The sequence below is a fragment of the Dendrobates tinctorius genome, unplaced genomic scaffold, assembly GCF_039654945.1.
Source record: "Dendrobates tinctorius isolate UK_male_01 unplaced genomic scaffold, ASM3965494v1 ptg000044l, whole genome shotgun sequence".
NCBI classification, from domain to species: Eukaryota; Metazoa; Chordata; class Amphibia; order Anura; family Dendrobatidae; genus Dendrobates; species Dendrobates tinctorius.
The window spans coordinates 4,724,731-4,737,151 of record NW_027361712.1 but is presented as its reverse complement, the minus strand read 5'-3'; the positions used below and the strand labels follow the sequence as shown (position 1 = coordinate 4,737,151).

The 12,421-nt window shown below is 37.3% G+C and overlaps 1 protein-coding gene across 2 annotated transcripts in view; it reads left to right on the top strand.

Annotated features, from left to right (window-relative positions):
- The window catches only part of CNTNAP4 (contactin associated protein family member 4), a 1,095,419-nt gene that overhangs the window by 502,627 nt on the left and 580,371 nt on the right, over window positions 1-12,421 (top strand). For both annotated transcript variants that reach the window (XM_073575315.1, XM_073575314.1), the window contains exons 5-9: window positions 2,978-3,181; window positions 5,255-5,439; window positions 8,330-8,473; window positions 10,719-10,980; window positions 12,125-12,274. In XM_073575315.1, coding sequence (XP_073431416.1) covers window positions 2,978-3,181; window positions 5,255-5,439; window positions 8,330-8,473; window positions 10,719-10,980; window positions 12,125-12,274 — 945 coding nt within the window. The remainder of the gene's footprint in view (window positions 1-2,977; window positions 3,182-5,254; window positions 5,440-8,329; window positions 8,474-10,718; window positions 10,981-12,124; window positions 12,275-12,421) is intronic.

Below are 12,421 nucleotides of genomic sequence, written 5' to 3'. Positions count from 1 at the left end.
ATGTGTATGTTGTGCAGTGTCTGTGTTCTAATATACTTATCTACTGCTGCTTTATGACATATTGTACTTTGCATGACCTGATAGTGGCTTTAATAACAAGTCTATGGAGCATCAGAACAAGGCTCCATATGATTACATTGTAAAAGGGACTTCTGACTCATGAATAGAGAATACAGTGGCATGTAAAAGTGTGGGCATTACTGGTGAAATTTACTGTTATTGCGAACTGTTAAGCAAAGTGAAGATAAAATGACCTCTTAAAGGTCTAAAATTAAAGATGACACATTTCCTTTGTATTTTAGCAAAAAAAGTTTTTTCATTTCTTACATCTTAAAAATTGCAAAAAGGAAACTGGGCCTATGCAAAAGTTTGTGCACCCTGCATGGTTAGTGCTTAGTAGCACCCCCTTTTGAACGTATCACAGCTTGTAAATGCTTGTTGTAGGCAAACAATAGTATTTCAATTCTTTTTAGAAGAAATTTCATCCATTCTTCCATTGAGAATTCTTAAATTCTGTGAGATTCCGTGGTCATCTTGCATGCACTTCTATTTTGAGGTTTAGCTACAGATTTTCAATGATGTTCAGATCAGAGGACCTTGAATACCATTGTAAAACTTTCAGCTTGCGCCTTTTGAGGCTGTTTATTCTTGGTTTTGACGAGTGTTTAGGATCAATATTAATTTCTAAAAGACATCCTTGTTGTGAACACTTTTGACCTGGCTTCTGAGTTTGGGCTCCCTCTTGTGGTTGCTGCTGGTAATGGAGCTGGTCTGGCTGACAGAAGTCAATCACCTGAGCAGGATGATTGGAGGTCAGGTGTTACAGACTTGAGTGATTTAAGTGAGCAACCTTCCCTCAGCTCTTGCCGGTAATTTGATTTTCTTCTTGAGCTTTTTGGAAGTCTGCTTGCCTCCTGCTTCGTCCTGCATCTTTCAGATAGGTTATTTGTCTGCTTGAATTTTTTTGCATTTGATCCTTTTTTGCTTTTCTCTGATTTCTGCCTTGCTGGTGTGAGTCCAGCCTGGTTCCCTGCTGGGTCCTGTGCTGGACTAATTTCATTTGCCACAGCTTATGTCAGTCTTTGCAGTATTTCTAATCCCCTGTTATATCAGTATCTTTTGTTTGTGTCCAGTTACACCAGAGTTCTGATATAGTGGGGAAGAGGTTGTGTGGCCTCAGTATTTTTGCATATCAGACGTGTTGGAGTTTTTCTTAGGGTTTTTTGCGTGATTGCAGACAGTATCTTTTCCTGTCCTATTCTAGCTAGACAGTTTAGGCCCCATCATTTGCTTGCTCTATTTTCTGCCTGTGTTTGTGCCTCATCTTGTCTCACCGGCAATATATGTTCGGGGGCTATCTCTTCCTTTGGGGTTCTACTCCAGGGCAGTTTAGCTTTCCCCTTTCTCTCTTTAGGTTTAGTTAGTTCTTTGGCTGTGTCTAGGGCATCGTAGGTACGTCCCACGGCTAATTCTAGTTGTGTTGTCAGTTTAGTGGTCTGCAATCCGCTAAGTTACCAACCTCTCTGGTTATCTGGTTGCCTCGCCTATTCCCCTGTTATCCTCCTCGGTTACCTAATCATAACACATCCTCTTTTCAACTTCATTTTTTTTACAGATGGTGTTATGTTTGCTTAAAGAATTTAGTGAAATTTCATTGAATTCAATGAGTTCTATTCTAACCTCATTGGTATACAGGACTTGTTTCCAAAATGCATCAAACTTGTTTAGATGTTCTTTTGTATATTTCTGATACTGAATTCTATCGTGAAGATGCAGGAGAGGTTTTCTTCTGATGACTCTTCCCTGAAGGCCATATATGTGCAAATACCTCTGAACAGTAGAACAATGTCCCACAACTCCAGAGTCTGCTAAATCTTTCTGAAGGTTTTTTGCTGCCAAGTGGGGCTTCTGATTTGCCTCCCTAACAATCCAAAGAGCAGCTCTCACTGAATTTTGGCATTGTCTTCTAAATCTCATCCTTACCACTGTTCCTGTTAACTGCCATTTCTTAATTGCATTATGAACCGAGGAAAGGACATCTTGAAAACGCTTTGCTTTCTTCTTATAGCCTTCTCCTGCTTTGTGGTTTTCCACCATTTTCATTTACAGAGTGTTAGGCAACTGCTTAGAAATACGCATGGCTGCCATTTTTTGGCACAAGGTTATAAGAGGCTGTTTAAATAAAGCTGGGAAATTTGCATCACCTGGCCTTTGCTAACACTGATAGTAAACAAACCATGGCCAGAAAAGGCTAATTAAGGTCTGAAACCTTGATTAAAGTTGTGTGAACACACAATTCACCATGCATGCCCAAACTTTTACATTGGACCATTTTCCTTTTCGTAATTTTTTAATATGTAAAAAATTACTATTTTTTTGCCTAAAATTCAAATGAAATGTATCATCTTTAACATTAGGCCTTTTAGAAATCATTTAATCTTCAACTTGTTTAATTGTATACAATATCCATAATTTTGACAAGGGGTGCTCAAACTTTTACATGCAACATAAGAGTAAGCCCGATAGTGTGGAGTTTGGTGACTTCATTGAGAAGAGGAGAACAGTGCTAGATCCTGGAGAAGGGGGCAGTAGGTGAGTATATTAACACATACTGTATAGTACATTGCATACACATATACACAGATTTATTAAAAAAAAAAGTTCATGAAAGTGCTTCTTTAAAAATCTCTAATAATGCATATAACCTCTAGAATGTGCTATCTATGACTTGCCATGGTGAGTGAATAGGTAACTGATTCTTAGCATATTTCCCATCATTTTTGACCTGACATTCTAAAATAAATTAAATATATTTACCCCTCAAGTATTAAATGCTATAAATACTTACCTTGTAGACTAGAATATGAATCTAAAACTTTGAAGTTGCATTTCCAATTTTGTCTTATTAGTTCATTAAAGAAGCATAACAGTGATCTGTAAATCCGTAAACTGGAGTATTTTTTTCTTTCATTTGTAGGTTCGGATATCATTTATCTTGATGGTAAAAGCTCTATAATGTATCGATTTTATGAAAAGTCAATAAGCACAACAAAAGATCTGATCTCCCTTAAGTTTAAAACAATGCACAGTGATGGTGTTTTACTGCATGGAGAAGGGCAAAATGGAGATCGCATTGCACTGGAGCTTATTAAAGGAAGACTTTGCTTAAGTATTCATTTAGGTAAGCTGTTAAGCTTTGCTATTCACCTCTTAAAATAGTATGATGTTTGTGTGAGCACTTTGGAAAATGAAGCAGATATGCAAAGGAGGCATTTGTTATTTTCATATTTTTGCTCTGTCATCTAGCCCAAAAAAAGGGTGCATACATTAACCCTTTCACAACCAGAGGTATTTCCATTTTTGCACTGCTCCCCTTCTTCCCAGAGCCATAACTTTTTTTATTTTTCAGCCAATATGGCCATTTCAGGGCTTGTTTTTTGCGGGACAAGTAGCATTTTTGAAGACACCATTGATTTTACCATAATGTGTACTGGAAAATGGGAAAAAAAATTCAAGTGAGGTGAAATTGCGAAAAAATAGTGCAATTCCACAGTTGGTTTTTTTTTTGTTTGTTTTTTACCATGTTCAGTAAATGCTAAAACTGACCTGCCATTATGATTCTCCAAGTCATTGCAAGTTCATAGATACCAAACAAAAAAAATCAAAATTTTGTTAAAAAATGGTACCTTTTTTCGAGACCTGTAGTATCTCCATTTTTAGTGACTTGGGTTGGATGAGGGACTATTTTTTGCATGCCGAGATTACATTTTTATTGATACCATTTTGGTGTAGATATGATCTTCTAATCGCCCGTTATTGCATTTTATGGCAATAAAGCGCCAACCAAAAAAACATAATTCTGACATTTTTAATTTTTCTCTCGTCACGCCGTTCTTTTTTTATATTGATAGATCTGGCTACTCTGAACGCAGTGAATCCAAATATGTGTATTTTTTATTGTTTTATTTTGAATGGGACAAAAGGGGGTGATTTGAACTTTTATTTTTTGTTTTTAATATTTTTTAAAACTTTATTTTACCTTTTGTATGCTTCAATAGTCTCCATGGGAGACTAGAAGCTGCAATACTTTGATTGCCTCTGCTACACACAGGCAATAATCAGATTGCCTCTGTGTAACAGAAATGCTCACTTGCTATGAGCGTCGTCTACCAGGCGGCGCTCATATCAATCCAGCTATGACAACCATAGAAGTCTGCTTCAGATCTCTGGTTGTAATGTCAAACCATCGGTGACCCGCGATCATGTGACGGGTCACCGATCGGCGGGATTAACGACGCGCTTCAGGTAAGTGCAAGTGTCGCTTTCAGAAATTGACAGCAGCATTTAACTAGTTAATAGCCACGGGTGGATCGCAATTCCACCCATGGCTGTTGCAGGCACTTATCAGCTGTATATGTCAACTGACATGTGACCAGAAGAGTGCGGGTTCAGTGCTGGAGCCTGCACCAAATATGGGGAGTCCGACAATATTACGTCCAATGTTGGAAATGGGTCAAAAGAATATCAAAAAGGAAAAAACATCTCTGTGTCATCCACGCCCCTTGCCTGTTCTTGTATTCTTGTATTCTCCTGTCTTTTCTGGAGAACTTGCAGCAGAATCTCTGTGGCTGCTTATAGCTTCTCCCTTCATAGACTTTTAAATGCACAATGTGTCATTTCCCATCTTAGTAATGGGATCTGGATTCGCAGAAGAGAGACCTTTTAGATTTTACCCAAGAACTGAGAGCGGAAGATTATTCCAGGAGGAGAAAGAAGCAGATTGCTCAGCTAAGATATATTACAAAGTTGCTTATTTTTGTGTCTACTATTGATTTATTAAATAAAATTATAATGACGGTTATGCTATATTGCCAGCCAGTCACAGCAGAGTGTAGAAATTGCCCGTATTGCTCATGACCTTCAGCAAGCTTCCCAAACCTGCTGGTAGCTAAGAACACCTGAGAACAGTTAACAGAAAGGAACATTTTTTTGCATATCTCTGTCCAAAGTAGTAGGGTAAAATAAAGCTATTTTTTTCTCTTGCTGTGTGTCTAGCCTTTATCAAAAGTTGGATAGTTTGATAAAATATCACATTTTTTTCTTTATAAATTCCAAAATGAATAAAATGGGTTTCGACACACAGAATATATATTTGCTTCTACTTACTGTAACATAAAATAAAGAGTATAATGTGCACAACATGTGTTCATTACCAGATAATATATGCATCTTTCATTTGTTTTGTGCTTTTAAGGTAATTTGCAATTTCATGCCTCTAATCCCCATGTTAATGTATTCCTGGGAAGCTTGCTAGATGACCAGCAATGGCATTCGGTTGTCATAGAGCGTTTTGGAAGACAAGTCAATTTCACTGTTGACAGGCATGTGCATCATTTCTTCATGAAAGGAGACATCTCCTATTTGGACATTGATTATGAGGTGTGTATTTTTAGTATATTAAATATGGATGAGAGAGTAAACAGCACATTAGATACAAAGAATATCATGTTAATATTTGCATAAATGACAAAATAAAATGACAACTAGTTTGTATGCTTTTAAATTACTGTACTCCCATCATCCATTCTACAAGTGAACTTTATTAAAGTCTCCTCATACATCTACTGTATAGAATGGAGTGTATCACAAATTATCCTTACTCAGGGCTAAAGTTAATAAGACACCAGAAGAATTTATGCCGGCATCTTATCTATGAGCCACTTTACTTTGATCAATGTTTTTATCTACGGTACATATTGTTGTTACTTTTATATACTGCCTGCATTTATATAACTTTTTTCTAGAATTATGTTGGACATGCCCTATACCCACAGCCAAGAATTTCCTATATTTTGCAAGTTTTCACTATACAAAATTTACATACCCAATCATTCCATTGGATAAAGTAACAGAGGAGTTCATATAGTTGCTCATATAGTTCTATTTCTATAGTTTTATTTTTAGCTTAAAGGGAATCTGTCACCTATTTTTAGCCCTATCAGGTGCCGGCAGCGCCATCAGGGGCTTATCTACAGCATTCTGTTTAATGATTTGACCTGTCTCTTTAAGAAAAGGAAGTCTTGTGACTAGAAGGATATAGACAGGAAATGGGTTAGGAGAGTTTCAGTTTAGCCTGATGAGGGAAATGTGATGCTGTGTGCTGGAGGAAGATGGAGAAGAATAAAGTACAGTTAAAGCGTTCTCTCTTGAATTCTTTATACCGTGTGGACATTACAGCACCGATCACGGGAATTTAACCCCTTTGATGTTGACATTTAAGCTATACTTGCCTAGTATGACTTAAATAGGGGCTAGGTCTCATATATACATGTTTAGACAGTTTAAACACCATTTTAGGAGTGACAGACTAACTTTAGCAAGGGTTCATGCAATGGCGCCTGTGAGGTAGCCACCATAGTCCTTTTGGTAGCATTCTGTGTGCTGCATATTAGAGATATACTTTCATAATGAGGTCTACAATAAACATGTATATATGAAATTATCAATGTATGAAGGTACTTTAGAATCCATGTACTGCTATGGATGCTGTATCACAGCTTCATCCAACTCTGGGGCTGCATCAAAGTTGTGTACATGAGCCCTAAGAAAAATGGTATTCTTCATGAATTAACATATTTTTACGCTAAATATTGTAGGCATATTAATACAAGTGCATGTTTTATTAGATCTTTGTAGTCCCTTTTTACCATCAGAATAGAATTTATAATAAAATACTGTATTTTATTAACCATATTACTTTGATGGATTATTTAAAGGATATGTTCATCCTGTAAATTGATGACAAATGATTAAGACATGACAAACCTTTATAATCAATAGGCGTTTAATATTTGAAATCAATACCAATTCTGAAAATTAGAATTCTCATCACTAAATAATCTAATTTCACACTGTATAACTCTCGTTATTCCTGGCTAAATATATTAGGGATACTAGAGTTTGAGATTTTAAAATTGAAAGAGAACTTATGAGCGCCTTCATTTTTACAGTGTTGATGGGGGTCTTATAGATCAGATGCTCATTGATCATAAAGGAATATGATATCCTTAATGGCATCTGAATACAGTCTGATGATTTCCACACATCTATAGAACTGAATGGGAGTGACATCCAATTTGTGCTGCAAAGAGCAGCATGATGCAATTTTTTTTAATGTCAAATTGGTAAGAGAAAAAAAACACTGATTGGCACTGCCCCATCACATATCATTGGTTCAAGTGACATCTGATCAGATACCACTTGTCCAATGTATATGCTTGTGTGAGTGAGCCCTCAATAATATTATATCTAACAATCATTAAAAATGACAGAAGCTGCCAACGACTAATGAAATTAAAGCAAAAATCAAAAATGTATTGTTATTCGGATGTCCATACATGGTACTGCCACAGTCCGGTAGCCTGCCATATAGCCGAGAAGACTACTGCCAAACTACTACCCATTTGGCTGCATTCTGGTGATCCCAAAATGCTAAACAATACTTTTAAATTTTAGATCGATTGTATAAAAAAATTAAAAAATGCATTAAGAGAGTTAGGAAAACCTAGAATTTAAAATGTATAGTTAAATTGAATCTGTCAGCAGGTTTCTGCTACCTCATCTGAGAGCAGCATAATGTAGGAAAAGAGACCCTGATTCCAGTGATGTATCCCTTAGTTCACTGGGTGCAGCAGATGTAGCACAATTAGAGTTTTTAGATGTACAGTAGCATGTAGCAAAGTTCAGAAAGCTGAACCCACCACCTGATTAACAGCTGTCTCTGTACATTGTTTATTGACAGTAAGCTGCTGATCAGTTCTAGGGGTGGAGTTGGACCAGGACTCGCGTTACCACCAGTCCGGACAGTGATAATCTCCAGCTGTTCAAACATTCATTTATTGTATTGAAATACTATCTAAAAAGAGACACATTCCTGGAATCAGGGTCTCAGCACCTACCTCATGCTGCCCGCAGGTAACATAGCAAAAATTTGCTGACAGATTCCCTTTAAAAATATGGCCATACTTGGCAGTGCCACAGTTTTGTATTCTAACATATAAGCAAGGAGACTATTGCTAAACTAATGCCCATTGGCCGCATTGGGGCCATTCTAAAAGCTAAACAATAAATTTATATTTTAAATCGATTATATATAATATTTAATATGCAGTGGTGGAGAAGAGAAAAAAAAGAAAATTCATTAAGAAAGCCAGAAAAAACCTAGAAGAAAATGCAGTAATTAAACGCTCAATTAAGAATGTAACTGCACCATTTTGTAGTCCACATAGAAACTGGCTTAATGGCTATATTGATTTTATTTTCTTATAAGCTTAGCTTTGGAGGGATCGCATCACAAGGAAAATCAGCATCACTGCTGCGGAAGAACTTTCATGGATGTATTGAAAATCTTTATTATAATGGTTTAAACATCTCTGACTTGGCCAAAAGATATAAACCTCAGATCCACATTGAGGTAATAATGATTTCTGTTATGATATAAACTAGAATATTAATGTACAGGGCTACAATTGGTCTACAAGCAAATGTTAGTACTTGTACCCCAGGTGTCTACCATCTATTATATACCGTATATACTCGAGTATAAGCCGACCTGAGCATAAGCCGAGGTCCCTAATTTTGCCACAAAAAACTGGGAAAACTTATTGACTTGAGTATAAGCCTAGGGTGGGAAATGCAGCAGCTACTGGTAAATTTCAAAAATAAAAATATATACCAATAAATGTAAAATTAATTGAGACATCAGTAGGTGAAATGTTTTTGAATATCCATATTGAATCAGAATCCCCATATAATGCTCCATACAGTTCATGATGGGCACCATAAGATGCTCCATACAAAAAATATGCCCTACATAATGCTGCACAAAGGTTAATAATGGCCCCTTAAGATTCTCCATAGAATAATATGCCCCATATGCTGCTCCATAAAGGTTGATGGCCCAATAAGATGCTCCTTAGAATAATATGCTCCATATGCTACTCCATAAAGGTTGATGGCCCCATAAGATGCTCCATAGAATAATATGCACCATATGCTGCTGCGATTAAAAAAAATTACATACTCACCTCTTGTTGCTGGAGGCCAGGTGCTGGTTTCCTTAGCAGGTGGGGACACTGGCACGCTATGGGGCTAGGTGCTGGTGTCACAGCTGGCTCAGGGCCCCAGCACCTGCAATATTCACCTGTCCCTGTTCCACCGCCATGCGCTGCTGTGTCTTCCTGGTCTCTGCAGTGACTGTTCAGGCAGAGGGCATGCACTAACCATGTCATCGTGCCCTCTGACCTGAACATCACAGCCAGAGGACGTGGAAGACAGAGTGGCGTGCGGCGGTTTAACGAGGACAGGTGAATATTGCATGGCTCCCCCATCATCTCCATCATACTCTTCACCCCCTCCTGGCGTGGTCTCTGCAGTCCCTGCTTCTCAGATTGTCTCCGGCGCCGCAGTTCCTTCCAATGTTCAGTGGTCATGTGGCAACGCTCATTAAATTAATGAATATGTGCATATTCATTACTTTAATTAGCGATACCACGTGACCGCTGAACACAGGAAGAGCTGCAATGCAGGAGACCATCTGTCTGAGAAGCAGGGACTGCAGAGACCACACCAGGAGGGGGTGAGTATAATCTGACAGAAGCGTGCCCCCTCCCCCGCTGACCCCTTGGATAATGATTCGAGTATAAGCCGAGAGGGGCACTTTCAGCCTGAAAAAAATGGGCTGAAAATCTTGGCTTATACCTGTGTTTATACGGTATACAGTATATGTATAATTCTAAAGTTCGATGTAATAACAGCAAAGGTTAAACAAGAAATGGCATGTTTATCTATCTATCCATCTATCTACAAATGTAGCCATGGTTAAAAGAACACAGATAGCACAGTACAGAAAATTGTTAGATGACACCTATCTTGAGCTCAGACAATGAGCAGATCAATCCTCAAGTTTTAGTCGAATTTCTTGAAATTCAAGTTTTCACACAAATTCAAGTACTGGAATTTAATTTGCAGTTCTAAAAAAACAGAAAATGTCTGAGTGCATATTGATTGATTGGTGTTTCTTTTACCCTTATCTGTTTCTGTTGTGTTTAGATCATAGAGCAGGACTAGTGTTCCTACTACCCCACACACCATCGAGGGTGGTGCTTAGGTTAAGACATTGGTAGGAATGTGATTGCTGCATAGGGTAAAATAACTCATATAGGGATGTCAGGGAGCTCAGGGTTACACAGGGCAAGTTTCAGGGGTTGCTCCCCTAATAGTTCCCTAGTGGCAATGCTTCCCTTCCCATATGTCTTGCTGTGCCCCATCTGGTTTTTTGGTGGAATCTAGGTGGTGCTTGGTGTCTGACAGCAGTCAATTATCATCTCTCTATCAGATGAAAAGTTAATTCCCGGTAGGCATTAGATCACACTCCTCTGTGGAGAGCCTGGTCTGTCACGCAGAAGGTCTACACCCACCAGCGTGACAGGTGAACATTTAAAAATGATTGAACTGCACTAGGCACAACTATTTTACAATGAATTAGCATTTGTATTTGTGAACATGTTGTATTGCTATTAATGAAAAAGTTTAGAAATTTGCTTTGTATCTGTTTTCTTTTCTTATAACCTTTCTTTCACTTAGATTCATATTATAATATTTGTGACTTCATGAAACAAACATACAAGAATGTATTTAAAGTTTTTTTTCTTTTCTAGGGAAATGTTTCATTTTCCTGTCAAGAGCCTCCAGTGGTTCCAGTGACATTTTTAAATTTGCAAAGCTATTTGCTTTTGCCGGGATTATCTCTGCAAGAAGAAGTTACAATCTCTTTTTATTTCCGTACTTGGAACAAGGAAGGCTTTTTGTTTGCCACTAAACTCAGCTCCGCTCCTTTTCAATTTGTTCTGTATGTTTCTGATGGAAAACTTAAAATGAGTCTTTTCAAAAATGGAAAATTGTATCTGGATACAGTTACAGGTATGACCTAACTCCTACTCTACCTCCTTGTCTGATTAGTGAAACAGACATTAGATAATAGGAAGGAAGGATGGGTGTTATGATAACAACATTTGTTAGATTATATTTTACAACTAAAAAATAAAGTTGTACTTTGAAGAGCTAAACCATGTAAATATTAAATATATGAAATATGAATAGCATTACTTCTCCATATAATATGAAACAATGGAGATACTTAGCACATCATTTGACAAATTCATGTATGCCCAGCAGTCAACGACAGGTTGACCTCTTGTTACTAGGAACCTATCCTAATGTGAATCCTCTCCGAAGGTAGGATCCTGCTATAATTAAAGTAATGTAAGGTAATTATTAGCCAGCAAAAGGAGATTGCTTTTTCATTTACTGCTGGGTATTTATGAATTGGCCAAATTATGCGTTAAGTGTCTCCATTTTTTCCTGTTATATAGAGCAGTTACTCAATTCAAATTTCATATATTTCATGTTTTCATGCACTAGTGCTACAGAGTGCAACTTTTTTTGTTAGTTATGTTTAAAGATGGCTACTTTTAGTAATCACCTGTTCACCCGTTTTCTGTTTGGAAGTGACAGTCAGTCTTTTGTTATTTATATGTTTTATAACGAGTGAGACAATTGAGTCATTTCAGTAACTTATTCGACAGAAACAAAATAATCTTGTCACTAGTAATAGTAATGAAAAAATATAACTAGGTCTACAGAAAAAGAGAGTCCTCATATGGCTGTCAATGAAAAAATATAAAATTCGTAGCACTTGGATGAAGAAAAGTTATAAAGTGAAAGTGTAAAAATTAAAATGGTTACCGTGGAAAGGTGAGGTTGTTCACCTCTAGAGACAATTTTTTTTATTTTACGTACTTAAAGAGATCCCAACAGATGTGTGCTGCTCAATCCATAGCCATAGCTGTAAGCTCATATTGGCAGAAACCTTTCTCTCCAGGTCAATGGGTGCAGAGAAGCCAATGGGGACCCGCCTGTCTAATTAGACTTTACCTCTGTCTAGGTCACCAGCAGCTTTTATGGTATGCCCACATGGCTCTTCTTATGACAAGAGAAATATTTTATTCAGTATCAAATTTATAATTAACTTTATTCTTTTTTTCTTGTTTTGCTGATTTTACAGGTTTTGAACTTAACAATGGACAATGGCATTATATTTTTCTTACTGCTAAAAGGAATCGTGTAAATCTTATCATAGATAATGATGGATCTACAAGCTCATACATGAGCCTACCATTTCAAGTATCTTCAACAGAGAACTTCTATTTTGGAGGTAAAATAGGGTATAATTCTTATAATCTTTCCTCACCCCATCCTCTAGAATTGGCATCCAGTATGGCTTCTGAGTTTCATCAACTATGATTTCCTCATTTATCCTTCATTGCTGCTTTGACAGAACAGTGCCTGTAAGGAGAGGGAA